This window comes from Epinephelus fuscoguttatus, linkage group LG12 (genome assembly GCF_011397635.1).
Source record: "Epinephelus fuscoguttatus linkage group LG12, E.fuscoguttatus.final_Chr_v1".
In the NCBI taxonomy this organism is placed as follows: Eukaryota; Metazoa; Chordata; class Actinopteri; order Perciformes; family Serranidae; genus Epinephelus; species Epinephelus fuscoguttatus.
In genome coordinates, this window is record NC_064763.1 from 7540472 (window position 1) to 7558268 (window position 17797).

Consider the following 17797-nt stretch of genomic DNA (forward strand, 5'->3'; position numbering starts at 1 on the left):
AAATCATTAGAACAAATTTACAAAACCCCTTAATTTATTTTGTGAAAAAGTTTAAAATTTACAGGTATATTAAGAGTTGTTAAGATTTTTTTAAACAGTTTGACAATGTTTGCTTTTAAAATTAGACCAAAATCAGAAGCCGCACAGCCAAAGACTCTAATTTAATGCCTGGCTTGCCCTCCACTAAAGCCAGTTCAGCCCTCCACTTTCAATCAAAACCATGAAGTCATCAGTATTACTTCAGCTTGCCAAGCTTTGGCCATTTCTGTTTTTTCAGCAGATTCCCAAACCACAAAACTAGTGGGTGCTGATTGGCCAGCGGTCGGCCTGGCCTATTGTCTCAGTGATGTGTTTGTTGTAGCCCCAGTTTCTCCCTATTCACCCCGTCAAGCGCTAGTGCTATTAGCCTGCTGGAAATCCGCCTGTCTTGGCATTATAGGATCTTGTTGTATTTTGTCAGGTAACCCTGTCCTCATAAACGTCTTCATAAAAGGGGTTGATTAAGGTAAGATAACATAGAATTTTGTCTGATAACTGTTGGTGTTCATTTAGTAATGTGTTTTTATTAGTTTTTATTTCTTCATGCTATTTTCTCCTCGTGGAGACACAGCTGCAGCTCTATGAGCTCATCAGAGAAAGTTTCAGATATTAGTCATTGCTGTAAAATGTACCAACCAGTTTTTGTCTCACTTTAGTGTATTTTAAAATGCGTCTATATATCCACACACACACATACACACACACATATATATATATATATATGTATATGTGTGTATAATCAGTTCCATGGAGACAAAGGTTTACAGCCAAAAAGATACGGATAAGGATGGCTTATGTCTTTGTGAAACTGGAGGTGCAGTGAATGAAAAAACATTAAAACCCAGTCTGCTCTAGAGGCTAAGGATAAATGTAAAGCTTATTCTTATTCTCTCTATCTTGTCGGGTCAGTTTTCTCAGGTATTTTACAGTGAGAGTTGGAGAATTTCAGGGGAAAAGGTTGAGTGATGTGATTGAGAAGAAATCGTCAGCCTTGAGGTCAGTGCCAGTCACAATCAAGGCCGCTCTCCAAACGAAAAGAAAATTTATGTAGCTGTTTTATCCTGGCTTGGAAGAAAATAATTTCTTACAAAATCATTAAAGCCAATTGGCTTACTGATTATTAAATAAAATGATTAGAATTTTCTATATTGCCTCATTACACTGACAGTCTGAGACAATTTTCTGGTTTCGACCAAGGCAGCTGCTGGGACTTGCCAGAGAGGCTGCTCGGAGGGGAATGTGATCCTGCGAAAATACAGAGCTCTTCAATGAATACACAGAGCTCTTCAACGAGCATCCCGTTCAGGTTTCAGACATAACAAGATATATCTATCTATCATGCTTTCCCTCCCAAAAAAAACATCCATGACAACTCTCAATGAGACAGAGAGGATGGCCGCAGGATATTGCATCCAGGTGGAACAATGGGCAATAGATGTATCAAGTATCAAAGCATCGCTGCACTCCACACAGGCTGGATGTGTGTTTGCGTGTGTGTGTGTGTGTCTGTGTGTGTGTGTGTGTGTGTGTGTGTGTGTCTGTGTGTGTGTGTGTGTGTGTGTGTGTGTGTCTGCACTGGGGATGGGGGTGTATGTAAAGCCCATCTTCAGGGGCTGATCTCCTAGAGAACAAAGTGGAGCATACACACACAGGCAACCCCTCAGCTCAATCCATTGGAAATAATATGTTCATTACAATGCAATTACTGACATTTAGACCCTCTCTCCCTGAAGTGTGTGTGTGTGTGTGTGTGTGTGTGTGTGTGTGTGTGTGTGTGTGTGTGTGTGTGTGTGAGGTGGAGAGAGGAGGGGGCCCTGCCACTGACCACTGATGCTAAGTGACCTTCTGTTCCTCTGTATGTGTCTGTGTGTCTGCAGGTGCAGGATGTACAGCTTTATGGGTGGAGGTTTGTTCTGTGCAGGCGTGGGGAACATCCTCCTGATCGTTTCCACAGCAACCGATTACTGGATGCAGTATCGGCAGTCCAGCAACTACATGCACCAGGGCCTGTGGCGCTACTGTATGCCTGGGAAATGCTTCCCACACAATGACAGCATCGGTAAGTGTAGATGTAGATGGCTGGGAAACTACTAACTTCCTGTTTGCTCTTCTTCTGAAAGATGGAGCCATTCTAGAGGCAGAAATCATTTTATTGGTTGAGGTAAAGCTCATCGGGTGGATCCAAAGATTCAACTTTTTTAAAGTGTTATAAGCCTTGATAAGCCATTTTATTTGTGTATAATTTACAATTAGAAATGAAAATCATAATAAATGAATACATTTCTTCAGAGACAGCTGTGTCAAACATTCAGCATGCTATTAAATAAGTTTACTATGTGGACAGCAACATGTTCTAATATATGTTCTAATCTCCCTAATATTTTGAAATTGGATGTGCAGCTGAGCTAACTCGCTAGAGTTAAACTGAACTGGGATCAGTAACATATAGGTTTCATAATGTTAGGTACCCTCTGTCTTATCTCTCTTTTTTTATTACTAGACTTCAGTCTTATGTTAGAGAACATTTTCAAACCACCACTGCATTACAGTGTGACTTACACAGAGAATGTGTATATTTGTTCAAAGGTCCCATATTGTAGCCTAAAAAATCTGATTTACTTTATTATAAAGCAGGTATAGGTGCATAAATACTGTGAAAGTATCAAAAAGCTCAGTGCATAGAGAGAAACACAGTGTCCGTATTCAGAAACTGTGCCTATAAATGAGCTGTCAGGACTTCCATGAACTTGTGATGTCCCAACTATGCAATAGCCCGAATCACTGTGACTTCATGCTAACGACATTCACTTCAGGGAAGACAACTGGTGATTGATTTCAATTTTACAGATACGTAAAATCAGCAGACTTGTTGATTTCTGTTGTCATTTTCATCTGGAAGTTTAACGAAAATATATGGTTAAACACAGCGGCCTGACCTATCAGGCATTACTGCTGTTTTATGAACTTTGCTGTTTTGCTATCATCTTTGATAAACTAAATCTACTGGCATGGAAGTTGTGGACACGGCCCCAGCAAAATGTATTTTAACCACCTAAAAATCATTATCAGTTTAAGTGTATGCTATATCTGAATATTTGCTGTGCTTTATCTTACACACTAACCAATCAAGGCAGTGGAAAAACAGCAACTAAGTGTTCTGCTAACTGCTAACTCTGACAGCGAGGTAAACCAGTGAAAATATTATTTCTAATAATTTTTTTTTTGGTAGCTAAAAACTAACCATCTGAGGCAGAACCATCTGCTCAGTGACCTCTGATTTTATATACGTGACGCTGGGGTTTTCTACCCATAAGCTACTGTAAATAAACATTGTGAATAGGTCTATATAGACCTTTTCAAACTTGACAACATAAACACTTTAACTTGGTCCCCTTGAATTTCCCGTTGAAAGGTTTGTTAATGCAAAAGCTGACAAGGCAACTATAAAAGAAGGAAAGAAAGAAAAGTAGGAGGTCAATTAAAACATTCAAATTTTGCTTTGGAGCTTGGTGCCACTTCTATTGGAGTCAATGGGGCAGGTTACGCTTGTTTGTTTTTCTTGTTATTGGTCTCCAAACAGATCACAGATCTGTCTCAAGCCCCTGTTTGGTCCAAGATAGCCAACGTTACATCATGATACATGACCAAACTGGGCAGGTCTGACCTGTTATCACTGTTAAAACTAGGACTTGACGGATTTACATTCTTACTAATGTTGGTCATCCAACTTTGATTAGGTAGCACACATATAGGTCATGAGTGATTAAGCTAGAGAGGCTGTAACATTTGCTATTATTCACCAACCCCGCAGCTCTCTGTTTCTTTAACACCTTCCCCAGAATTATTGCTTACTGACATTTACGCTTAAAATCAATGTAGAGCAACTCAATAGTTAGCTAACATTGCCTAAAAAAAGTGCAAATGCTAACTTAATTGACAAACAAAGTAACAAGTACTGTAAGTGATGGAAGTGATGATTTATGATAACTTGTCGATTAGTGCCACCTCCTGACAATTATGGGAATCACTATCTAACATTAGCACTCCTAAATATTATCAAATATCACTGACTGTTTAAAGTTTAGTTAGCTATTGATAACCAAATACATGTACCTGCTAATAGCAGGTAGCGTTAGCTATCTTGGATTCAACAGGGGCTTATAATGCAGCTGATACAACTTACAAGTAAAGTAAACACATTTAGATTAAAAAAAAAATTCTGCATCACGTAATGTGTGTTTTTTTATTTTTCAGTCAAAGTTGAAACAACATTAGATATGATGGGTTATAGTGTGATTTGCTGTGCCTGCCCCATTGACTCCAATAGAAGTGGCACAAAGTCTGGCTCCAATGAAAATTGCAGTGCCGTTACTGATGTCATATCCTTACCGTCTTTTATATTTTCCATGGTAGTTGACAGGAAGTAAACAGGGATCAAAGCTGTTGCCCTAGCCACAGAGCAGCAAAGAAACAGTTTATAAAGGTTGAAAAAGCCGGTACAGTCATTCCTCAGCTGAAATGACAGTGGAGAGATGCCAAGACCTGAAAACACTGACCAATCAGAGCAGACTGGGCTTTTTCCAGAGGGAGTCTTAAAGGGACAGGCACAGAAATGAGGCATTTCAGACAGAGGGTGAATATGGATATATTCAGGCAGTATAAAAAATTTAAACTGTTTTTTTTTATACTGAAGCATGTAAACAAGTTCTAGTACAACACCAAAATACAAGTATGAACCTGAAAATGAGCACAATGTGAGACCTTTAATCAGAAGTAAAATGCTATGATATTTTGATATTTAAAAAAAAGTTTATGGTGGTGGTAATGTTTTGGTTATGATTATACTTTATTTACTGAGGGAAAAACTACATAATAATATCTGTCTACATAGTTGTGTTATGTGTTTGAATGCTTCTGTTGAAGATTGGCTGTGTAAATTGGGATTTCCACCTGACATCGATGTTATTAAAAAAATTGGTCTATTTCTTTTTATGTTTACCATTCTTCATCATATTGGCTTGTTAACACGACCTGACCTGGGTCACATCTCTGTTCATTCACTTCTGATGACTTGCACTGACCCCACCGGCTCCTTTTGACATTTGACTCTGTCCACAGCCCACTTAGACGCCACTCGTGCCCTCATGATCCTCTCTCTTTTGGCCTGTTTCATTGGCATCATCATTGGCATTATGGCCTTCATCCATTACTCCTCCTTCGACAGGTTTGACAAAACCTTTGCTGCAGGCATATTGTTTTTCATCTCATGTAAGTTCAACTCAATTGTATTGTTTTTTGTTGGTTTAGTTTAAGCTGTAATTTGCATTTGATTTGACCTTAATCAAATTCAAAAAATTTTTTAAAAAGTCAATTTTTTTTAAAAAGTGTAATGGTTACCCATTTGTACAATCTCAGAAAAAATTCTTTATATTTTCTTTTCCTCAATTTATGTATTTTTTTTCTGCCCAGGCTTTTTAGTGTTTCTAGCAATGGCAGTGTACACTGGTGTGACTATTAACTACTATGGGAAACGCTATGGAAACTGGAGGTTCTCCTGGTCCTATATCATTGGCTGGGTGTCAGTGGTGCTCACCTTCTTTTCAGGTAACTATGCAACCCAACAAATCAAACTACATTAGGTTTCCTCTCTTTCACAGAGGTGCCATCAAATTCTTTGATTCATCAGGGTTCCACTCATGGTGTGTTCAGGGATGGTGTGCTGTGATCATTTTCTTCTAAATGTTAACTTCTTTCCAAGATAAAGCCTTGAGTGAGTTCTTGGATAAGCAACCACTGCACTCAGTAAGGTGTTGATAAAATCACTGCTTGGAAAACATATTTATGAAGTCATGGCAAGCAACAGGCTCAAACTACTTTTAAGATTTAAGATTATTTTACGTTATATCATGTAGTACTGTACCTTTTGAAAATTCAAATGTAGTATAGAAGATAAAACTGTATTCACCTCCTCATATTGCCAAGGGCCTCAACTTCTACCTGCATGCCTGGCTAATGGTTTTCATACTGCATGTACTATGTGTAATAAAGAAAACGAAAACTACAGAGACGATCTGATATAACACAACGTGACAACTCACTTCCTAAGCACAAAACAGTCAAACCATACACGGGTCAACCCATAGTCAAGCAGCTGAATCAATGATGTGACATTATCAGTAAGTGATGCTTGTAGTAAGTGCTCATCTCTGAATCCTCCACCACACTGTGCAGTACCTGCTGTTCAGCAGGCCTTTCACTATACTGAATATGAAAATGGTTCAGAGGTAAACAGCATCCATATGCTGAAAATACCAGGATGTGACACTGTTTGGCTGAGACTGAAAATATTGTCAAATTACACACTAGTAGAGTTATGATAACTAATAAGTAAAGGTGGAAAACAACAATACCATGATACACATTTATTTCAAGAGTATTGTTTTTTTTCTAATTTGCATACATCAGTTGGCTATCAAATAAACAGCACATTTATTGTGTTAACTGTATAGATTTTGTATGCACTACAATAGAAATGGAATAGCAAAGGACCTTAAATATGTGCCTGAATTGTTTAGAGTTGTTTGCCTCAGAATTACATAAAAAGACAGTTTATCAATTTTTCACTGAACATGCCCCCAAAATAAAATTTCCCCACTGGTTTCTTGTACTTCTGTTGAATTAAGATAACAGAAATCACACATAGACCAGTTGTGCATATTGTGTCAATTAACAACAAATATAAAACTGCAAGTTATATGTGTTAAACATAAGCATGGATGCTCCCACAAAATCCCACACAATGGTTCTCCTTTATTGAAATATGTCATTTTAAGATACATGTCATTTATATTTGCTGGTGGCAAACAAAGACCTACCCTCTACCTTTCTTCTCAGGTATATTCTATTTGTGTGCCTATCGGATGCATGAATGCCCCAGGGGCGCTAACTCTCATTAGAAGATTCAGACCATCATCCAGACATGAGCCATGGAGTATGATCATGACAGCTGCAACGAGGCTGCGTGGAGATTCTCACCATCAGTGCAGAGCTTACATCTGGAACACGAATCCTCAAAGTTTAAATGATTTCAATAAAAAAGACTGGGGAGAATGTGACTCTTTATTTTCATCCACAGGCACTGTGTACAATTTAATCTCTTCCTTCCTTTCCCTTCTTTTTTTTGTGTGTCTGAGAGCGTTTTTAGAGGCTGGAAATCTGGCTCTGTAGCACTAAGAGAGTGCCCCATTCGTGCTCCCTGACCTTAGCTTTAAATAAGTGTCCATAACCACAGAGAGTTGTTTTAAAATAAAAACAGACTGTCTAGATGCCTAGTTCAATGTCTAAAAGAAAAACCAAGCGTTCTTTTTCTGAAGACTGAAAATGAAAATGAAAGCCACACAAAGCAAATGACATACTTATATGTATAGGTCATCCATGATTGCATAGTATACGTTTTACCTGGCAATTCTGGAGAATACAACTGACGTGGATACACTTTCGAGGAATATTATTGGAAAAAATATAATATACTGAAGATATAAAATACCATAAGCCATGATTTTATTATCAGAAAGTAATGATCTGAGGTATAAACCGAACAAACCCAGGAAGCTTGTTCCTAACTTTAACTATTTCTATATTATAGAAAAGCTATAGGGGTAAAGAAATGACGTAGTGGACATATTTACCATGGATTAGTACTATTGATTATGTACGCCTCAAATATCCTCCTCTACATCCCTTTATTCGTTTGTTCTACCGTCCACTATCACCAACACGGCTGCTCTGAAAATACATGCCCAGTATTACCCGTGCGCTGCTGCAAACCTCTTATCCAAACGTGCCACTTAACGGAGTGACGCACTGCCTGACCAGCTCAATTTTTTTACTTAATGAAATGGCCACAAAAAGCCGCTTAACCGCGCCTCGAGAACGGATCCTTAAGACGATTTCATCACCATTTGTTTCATTTACTTTCTAATTTTCCCCTAAAAGCAACTTGTTATCCTGGTGCGCTCCATAAAAGGGACTGACGCACAGCCAGGTGCAGCAGGGTTAACTCCATCTGCTTTGGCCACGTCTTTAGAAAGGTCTTTTCTTTTCTGCTGCTATTCTTAAACGTCACCTTACATAAAAAATAATCTAAGAAATTATTGTTTAAAATATAGTTTTGACAACAAAAATATTAATAATTGTAAGTGTCTTGAATTACTTTTCCGACTAATACTCCCTCGATGGAAACATAAATGACACAATAAATATCTTAGAGAGGAATGATGTAATGACATCATCTTGCAGCAGCTTTAGGAGTTGTTACTGAGTCGTCTTCAGGTAGAGCTAATGTACAGTCCCCCACATGCCAAAAGGTGTCTGATTTGCAACCACCCAGCTTTGCTAATTTACATTTTGAGCGCACGCGTCCATTTAAGACAAGCCTATGCAAACTAATGTAGCAGAACAGCACTTTTCCATCGTAACCGATTCCCAGTAATTAATTTGTTCTCCCTCCATCTGATCAAATGGAAATCCTGTCCTCCAGCCCAAGGATTACAACTTCCGCTCTAACATCTCCCTTAATTGCCTAATAGCATTGCAGCGTGAATTCTGCCTACATTAAGACACTTCCACATTAACCGGCCTGATTGGAAATGTGATGACAACACCATATCAACAAATTATAGGCACCGCTTTCTTTCGCAAATGGGCACAGGAGCGGCACTTGTACTCTCCCAGATTTTAATACCGACAATTACAGCCAATTTGAGCGGAATTACTAGACAGACCTGTAGCAGAACAATCCTCATGTGACACAGGCTACATCACTTCATTCAAAAACTACTAACATGAAGGAAGAGAAGAAGTCACCCGAGTGAATTTCCCGGGCAATTAAAAACACTATGTGGACGCATGTTCAAGTTTGAGGATAAATCAATCTAAAGTTTCATGTCCATCATCGGAATGGCTGACTGAGGCCTATAGAAAGCCATCATAGAAATATAGAGTATAATAGGCTAATTTAAATAAATTAAATCGCTCAGGTTCATGCATCTTGCAGGATATTACGGAAGTAGCACAGTGATTCCGTAAGAAATAGGATCATATTAGAAAAGGTGAAATACACAAATAAATAAACGTAGCATACAAATGTGTAGCCGTATAGCGAGTGATATGAGGTACAGGGAGCAGTGCAGCAATTACACCGTCAGATGCACTGTTGGTACTTAGATATTCTACTTGTGTAAAAGTTGGAGTACCACAGTGTTGAAATACTCTGTTACAAGTAAAAACCCTGCATTCAAAATGTACTTAAATACGAATACATAAGTATTAGCATCAATATATACTTGTGTAAGTAAAAGCAAAAGCAATCATTATGCAGAATGGCCCATTTAAAAAAATATATAATTGTATTATCGGATTATAATTATGGATGCATTAATGTAGCTATTTATCACTTGAGCGTTGCAGCTGATAAAAGTGGAGCACATTTTAATTATTTTATAAACTACTGGGTAGTTTAACCTGCGATAACAAGTTTATTTGCTGATTTGTATGTTTTATTATCAATATGCCTATGCAGGTAGCGAGTAGCTGATGTTATGAAAAAATGTAGTGGAGCAAAAGAAATATTTCTCCTTAAGTACAGTACTTGAGTAAATGTAGTTAGTTACATTCCGTCACTGGTCAAATAAATTCTTTTTCCACACCGGTACATATTTCTCCAGCAGAAAGCCACTTTAACTCTCCATAGAATGTGCTAAAGACGAACAATAGGAATATTCAAATGTTTCAACCAGTTATAGGCCCCACAGGTCATAAAATATTTTCTTTAAGTCACTAATAGGCATACTGGCTTGAAATTAATATTAGATGTCCCTTCCAAAAAAAGTAAAACAGCAAAAATACCATAGTTGCACTAAAAGGATTTTTCAGCACCATGGAGAGCGGCCGATGCAGCAACTAAGGGACTGTTCTTTATTTGTCAGAGGATGGGGTGTTGTTTTTTTGTTTGCTTGTTTGTTTGTTTTTTACCCTCCTGAGGCTGCAGATATTTTTCCTTGAGTCCCTCTGAGAGAAATGCACTTGCAGAATGCATGTAGAAAAGGCACCACCCTCCCTCCACCGTAAATTAGTTATTTGATTTTAAAAACTCACTCTTTGATAGATGAAAGTGAAAAGATGAAGACCAAATCCTGGAGTTGAAAAAAGCCTCGGGTTTTCGTTCTTGTCATGCAAATGGTTTACTTTTGGCCAAATTTGACATGAGACATGTAGCTAGAATAAAGTGATTTTGATAAAATTTCACTATTTTAAGCACAGATTCGGTTACACTTTTTCTGATGGAAGCATCTGCCACACATATATCCAATGACTGCTGGATAGTATCTGTTTTTAGGGTTTCTGGCTATAATAAATGTTGTAATTTTGGTGATTTTTTAACATGCCTTCCAAACGAAGGCCAGTTGTTTTCACATGTATTCCTCACAGATCAATGGTAAAATATACACAAAATATAGCCATTTAAATTTGTATATATCTCCCCTGAGCCAAAATAACTACAAAAAAGTCCCTCCATAGTGGTTACAAAATTTTTCAAGATGCCCCCTTTGCACCACTGGCCTCCCCCTCATAAGTAATGAGCAGTCCCTAACTAGCCTGTACAGCATATAGCCTACTGAACTAAACAACAATCTGCAGTTCTATAGATTCCATGAGAGCTAGCAAGTAGCTTTGTATTCATAATTAACATTTAGCCTAATAACAATTTGTGAAACTGTATTTTATAAACTATATGTGGGCTAAATTATTCTTCATTAAGCCTAAAGTGCTCGCGAACCTGGCAAAAACAGCATGGTTGCTAGGCGACCACATGAGCACCGCCACGGTTCTCGGTTGGATTTTCACTTTCCATTCAAATGAACCCTGATGCGTTCACAGGTGCGCTGCATTTCCAGACTGTTTGCTTTCTTCACCAGCGCCGAACGCGTCTCAGCCAATCAGAAACAGGAACGGGCCCCTCACTTCGCCCCCTCCGCCCATCCAGACCTCTAACTGGCTGGTGCGTAAATCAATTTCCCCAATCCGCCACTCTCTCTGAATAAATGCTTCTTGGAAATCTGCCCTCCCACTGATATCTATGTAATGCTCGGCGTAGTGTCATTCACTGATCACACACAGCGGCTGCATTTAAGCCTCGGAGAGTTCGGAAGAAGAAGCAGATACTGATGCAGGTTTAAAGGCAGGAAAAAAAAAAACTAACATTATGAGTATGAACTACGCGTCTGCGGCGCCCACGCAGAGGTCGACGTCGTTTTTCATTGAGGACATCTTATTGCACAAACCCAAGCCGCTGAGAGAGGTCATCCCCTCTCCGTTCTGTAGCTCCCTGGCCTCCCGGATGCCCATCCTGGAGTATGGATACCCTCTGATGCCAACCCCGATACTGGCGCCACACTCGCACCATCCTCTCCACAAGCCGGAGCATCACCAGTACTTTTTCACTTCTGGTAAGCACGAGAGAACCCACGAGGCCTCCAGTAACAAGTAAAGTTCTGTCAGATATACAGTAGGAGCAAAAAGTAGCCACGCTCAACACTTATAAGTCTATGGATTTAAATAACCCCATATTACATTATTCAGTATGGCAATATAACATCACTGGCTGTGACAGGCTGATTGAAGTGTTCCATCACGTACATGAAGCAGGAGGAAATAAAAAGTTTGCTAAGCTGTCATCTTCGGTTGAGCATCTCAGGAAATATTAACCAGAGGTTTATTCAGCCAGGCTTATTTTCTTCCGCATTAAAATGTATATTTATTGAAATATATTAGCTTTAAGAAATATTTTTGCTCTGATTATTCTGTAAATAATCAGGCGTTAATAGCTACGTTATGGTTTTTACATTATCAAAAAAAAAATTAAAAAAATCATGCAGTCATCATCAAACTGTAAACCACCACACGCCTGTTGATTTCTGTACAGTGAACTTAGTTTCTCAGATATAAAAAGAGCTTTGTTTTATGTTGCAAAGTTAAATCTCTACTCACTGCTTCCTGCCACCTGTAGGGATGCAGATGCCGGCCTTGTTCCAGCATCACGCGGAGTTACCGGGGAAACACTGCAGACGCAGAAAGGCCCGGACGGTTTTCTCCGACTCGCAGCTGTCCGGCCTGGAGAAGAGGTTTGAGATCCAGCGGTACCTGTCCACACCGGAGAGAGTGGAGCTGGCTACGGCGCTCAGCCTGTCCGAAACACAGGTACATACACACACACACACACAAACACAAACGCCTGAAAGCAACAGTTAGTGCAGAGAAAGATGCAGGGATGCTGCGGAGCAGAGTTTAAAGACGTGCTTCCTTTGTCTTTTCTTTCTGGATGTAGCCCCGAGAAGAGTGGCGATCCAATCACAAAACACACAAACACATAGTAATAATAATAGAAAAAAATAAAAATAAAAAAATAAGTAATAAAACGATATTTAGCCTATACATAGCCTAACATAACAGAGCACGACAGTGTGTAATAGAAAGCCTATATAGATTACAAGAGCAATGGACTTTGGCTATACATTTCCATTTTTTACGCCAAAAAATGTTGTTTATGCGTAATTCAGTGCGATGTGATAATACAGATATCAAACACGTGAAGAAAACTGATATTTCAGATACCACAGGTTATTCTGGCACCACATTAGTAAATTCAGTAATACATATCTGTATTCGATAGGCCACCGCATTCTGTGTCGTTTAGGTTGTTGAAATAAATTAAAAAAAAAATAAATGTGTCAATAATTTTGGCTTCATATTTATACATTTATTTATATTTTTTCAAATAAACCAGTAATTTGCGCACATGCTATTTAGGATTGTTTTTATAATTCACATCCCTCCCCCGTTTCCCCGGTTCAGGTAAAAACGTGGTTTCAGAACCGGCGGATGAAGCATAAGAAGCAGCTGAGGAAGGCGCAGGACGAGCGGAAGACCCCCGGAGAGCTGGAGCGGTCCGCGGAGAACTCCAGCGAGAGCGAACTGAACGACAAGAGCGCGGAGGAGCTGAAACACGGACTGGAGCCGGACTCGTACATGCTGGAGGAAAACGACGATGATGTGGATATCGAGGATGACATTTGTTCACCGGATCATCTACTATAGTAGGCTGCTGAGTTGTTTTATACGCAGCAACTTTCACACTGTATGCACTGTAGATAATATCGGGTTTCTTTTCCGTCCATTACAAAAAAATATGAGTTACTGTTTTAAAAATAAGGGAGACTAGGCTGTACAAAATGTTAATATTTATTCAAACATGCAAAGTGGGCCCTTTGATTTTTAACAATTGCCCCCTTTCCGCTATGTATATGACAGTTTTCGTGCTGCGTTCGACAAAACAGAATATATCAATTATTATTATTATTATTATTAGTCTAATATTATTACTAAAAAGTCTAGATAGTTGGTTATTTTGAATTGTCACACCTTTGTCTTTATTTTGTTATTTTTTAATTAATTTCAGACGGATAATATTGACAAACTATTATGAATAACCCAATGGAAAAGCTCTTTGCGTCATGCTACCCCATCCTTTTGCACTTTTATCCTAAATTTCCCATGACTTTTTGTTTCCCCCCGTTTGTCCATATTGTTGGAAGTTTTGTGAATGGAGTATTGGTCGAAGACACATCAGTGACTTGCATTTATATTTCTGTCTGTAAATATATATATATAGTATATATAGGGTAAATAATGAATCAACTCTCGGCATTATTAATTCTGTCATACCTTTTATTTTTAAAGCTTATTTTGTTGTTTACTTTTTTATAAGCCAAGGGCACAGGAATGATTTGGAAAAGTCTAAAAAACAAAACATAAATATACCATTAATGTAAAGTTATTATTTAAGCTGCACATGTGATTGTGGTCCTGTTTTTATGTGAGCTCAGACGGCTCTTCCCTCGGCTGCTGTAACCACTCTGATTAGGAAGCAGCCTCCACAGCATGGAGCTCAGTTTACAATGCGAGCCTGCTTGTTCTCTGTGGGTTTCCTGCGCGGTGGCCTGCAGCCCGCTGTGCGTTAAGCCAACACGCAGAAACACAAAAGACAGACAGCAAGAAAATTACAAGAAGTCAGCTCTCAGACGCTCGCGCCAGACAGTAAGATGATGTTTGAGTATTCCTCACTGAAGGTAAGCCTCTGAAAGTGATCTATGTTCATATCCACACTGACTTTCACACCCCTTTACAGGGATGCTTCTACGTAGTTAAATTAACGGAGAATGATATTCACTACAAAACAGTTTTGTTAATGCTATATGTTCCAGCAGACCCCCGTTACAGGGCAGGGAGTAGCCTACACTGTTTTTTGTCTGTCTGTTTTTTGTTGTCAAGAAGATAGAAAAAAGTGACAACACTTTTTTTTCTAATATTTGTATATTTGTATATGTTTTTGCATCGGTGCATTGCTGAGAACACTCCGAGGTGTGGCTCATGGGTCATGCATGCAATAATGCAGTGGTCTGTCAGAGTGGTGAAGGATTCATGGATGTACTTTGGTGTTCTCGAGAAATCAATCATGACAGCAGTCAACAGATAGAAATATCCCCAGCACATGTCCTGACCATCAAAAGAAATGTTTAACTTTTTCAGAATAAAATCAATACAACAGGATTCTGGTGGTGCAGCTGTGTTCAACTCTAATGTCATGGTGTGGGTGTGTGTGTGTGTGTGTGTGTGTGTGTGTGTGTGTGTGTGTGTGTGTGCACGTGTGTTCACCGAATGACTCCATGTATGAAAGATATTTGGTCCTGCAAGTGTTAACACTGAAATTATAACTCCAGTAGCCTGTATTTTTAATGTTTCTTTGTCATTTGAGTCACAATGGTCAATACACCACAGTTAATAAATAAATGAGCATCTATTTGACCTAAGGAAAAAACAACAAAACATACTCACCCAAATGTATGAGACTTAAATATGCAAAGAAATAAAATATGCTGAAAGTGAAGAATATTTAATTAAAAGGCATTTAATAGCATTTAATATATTTATTCTGCCAATACAATCCTGTGTGTTATTTATTTTAATCAGCAATGGTGTGAATTCATATTTTTACACATTCAATTTTAATGTTAAGTCACAACCATCGGAGTATTATTCATGAAAAGAATGGAGTAAAACAAAAAAAATACCCAAGAAAATATCATTTCAACACGTTGGCATTTTACTTTCAGTGGATATTCTAAAAAAAAAAAAAAAGGTTGAGTTTGTGTAATTTAGTGAGTTTATCATTTGGGGCTGGAATTTACTGCAGCACTGCAGAATAGCCTGTGTCTTTATTAATATGGTGAATGAAAAAAAAGACTTTAAAATATTTGCACAATTTCAATGTTATTTTATTAATTAAATGATAAAGTCATTTACCACCAGTCCATGCTGCAGCATATCGACTAACATAAAATCCACATTGCCGCACTCGTGTGTGTTACTTCTGGTTCGTCGGACACAAGTGCTGTAAATCTGTAGAAGCAGGTTAATAAAAGAGCAGTCTTTCGGAAAGTGGCGTATTAAACTATTGTCTAACTATTGTCCAATAACTGTGTTAACAATGAAGGATGGGAGGGTAGTAAAGTATTTACTGTCTAATTATTAATTTGATAAAACACACATTTCACAATCTTTAAACAGCTCGTTTTTATGTAATAAACTGATTAACCACAAGCTGTATATCTGACTGGGCATTTGCACAATAACATGTAATCCTCTCTTGTCCTTCATGCTGGATTTGCAAACCTTTGCTGCCTTTTGAAAAGCAATTCACGTCATCTTCAAAATGTGATTCTGATTAACAGGCGGTGGGGAAAAAACTATGTGGAGAACAGGCCATGCAGAAGGTGATCAATTAAAAGATTAAGCGTTTTGCAACACATGGACGCATCTGCATTTGGACCTAATAGCAGGGCCATCAGCTCATTTTCAGGAAGCCTGCCGCCTACTGAAAGCGTGCTTCTCACATCAAAGCATCAACGTCTGCCTTAGTTTCCCAATGGGCAGAAAGGGATGCTAATTTGGCCCCCTTCATGTATAGCAGCGAAAGACTCCTTCAATTAACTGGATTTCAATGGCAAAAAAACGAGTAGGTGGGACCTAAAAAGATGCAAAGAGACTCAGTCTGGATAGGCGGCGTTTCTCATTAAATTAAAAAGGGCTCTGTCATTTGTTTCCAACCACGCATCTGAGGACTTAACACTAAAAACACAGAGCTTCAAAGAGTCCATGATGGGTTAAATAGAGACTATAATCTAATTAAAATATTGCACAGAGGTAAATAGTGCTTTGATAATGATCTGAGGGTTCAATTAGTAAAATGAGCTGCTTGAGAGTGTTTTGTGTTGGGGAGGAGTTACTACTTAGAATATGGCTACAAAATGCAGGACTGGGGCTAAATCAGGGGAGCTTCAAAGTGTCATCTTTCATTTGAGCAGGATTTACTACACTGTAAAAGAAATGAAGGAAGGACAAAAACTCAACAAAGGGTGTGTGCATTATTCTGGTAAACAGTGTAACCAGGTGGAATGGGGTGAGAGGAGACAAACTGATAATGTAGCTATACAACAATATGTGAACCACCTGTCTCCTATATGAACAATAGCATGTGGGGCATAAGGCAGCGGTCTGGGACAGCTGGAAGAGGACTGTACAAGGAAAATGAAAAAGGCTTTAATGATTACTTAATGTCACTGCTGACACACTACCACCACGTAAGACCAGGTCTCCATTGACATTTACCTCTTCCTTACAAATAACAAAAAAGTCTGAGAGACACTGTTTACTGTCTTTCTATTGAGGAGGTACATACATACAGTTATGTCAAATCATTTCGCATATGTAATGATCAGGAGCGTAGCACTGAATTCTGGGCCCTATGCATATGCAGTCTCTGTGGACCCCCCATCCTTCCTTTTGATTCATGTCTCTCTTACACACATTTGAATTGTTTTTTCACAGTCTGTTTGCTTGCTTTTCCTTTCCTTCTTTTCTTTTTCATAACCCTCATTTCCCCTTTCTTGAGGAACAACATGACATTGTACGCTGGTCCTCCAGCATCATAAGCCAGCCTGCTTTCATTCCGAATTCATCGAATATCATCGTTCTTTCAGTGATTTTGGAGTCAGACACCTGATGCCAAAAGCCACCTTAAGTAGCAGTGTGATATGCCGCCAGGTGGCGTCAGTTTGTAAAGTGACCCGACGTATCCTTCAACGGTGTTACAATACGCCACTGGTAGGCTGGACAGCACCTGTCAAAGCACTATGATACGCTACTGGACGGCGTCAGGTTGAAACGCTGCTAACGACATATCATAAGGAGCTGGAAAGTTCCTCTAGGGCAGGCAGGAAGGGTGGTGGATGGGTCCAACAAACCCTAGACTTTGACCTGGGAGCCCTGTGTTCACTTCTTACTTAAATGTAAGCAGCTGTGCGGAACTTTTCGTTATCGTTGATTAGAGCGCCCCTTTGGTCGAAGCGGTATGACACCCACAGCCTGGTGTCATAAAATCTCGACTGCAACTGGCAATTACGGTATGCATTTGTTTTGGAGAGCGAGAGGATAAACTAAATCCAAGTAATTAGTGGAAACAGCAAAATGACTCAGTAAATTCTCCTGTCGTGTTTCTGTTCTGATCTAATTCTAACACAGCAAAGCTGTTACTTGCAGCCTTCGCTTGCAAAGCTAATGCTACGTTAGGTCAGTCCAAGTA

General features: G+C 38.9%; 2 protein-coding genes across 2 annotated transcripts; both read left to right on the forward strand.

The window, feature by feature from the left end:
* Positions 1 to 372: 372 nt before the first annotated feature.
* Positions 373 to 7149, forward strand: lim2.1 (lens intrinsic membrane protein 2.1). The gene is made up of 5 exons (XM_049591633.1): positions 373 to 505; positions 1917 to 2098; positions 5158 to 5307; positions 5509 to 5643; positions 6934 to 7149. Exons 2-5 carry the CDS (start codon positions 1924 to 1926, stop codon positions 6993 to 6995), a joined length of 522 nt encoding a protein of 173 aa, XP_049447590.1. The 5' UTR covers positions 373 to 505; positions 1917 to 1923; the 3' UTR covers positions 6996 to 7149.
* Positions 7150 to 11276: 4127 nt separating this feature from the next.
* bsx (brain-specific homeobox) lies at positions 11277 to 13194 on the forward strand. Its single transcript, XM_049591628.1, has 3 exons — positions 11277 to 11546; positions 12107 to 12297; positions 12952 to 13194. Exons 1-3 carry the CDS (start codon positions 11303 to 11305, stop codon positions 13192 to 13194), a joined length of 678 nt encoding a protein of 225 aa, XP_049447585.1. The 5' UTR covers positions 11277 to 11302.
* The last annotated feature ends 4603 nt before the right edge of the window (positions 13195 to 17797 follow it).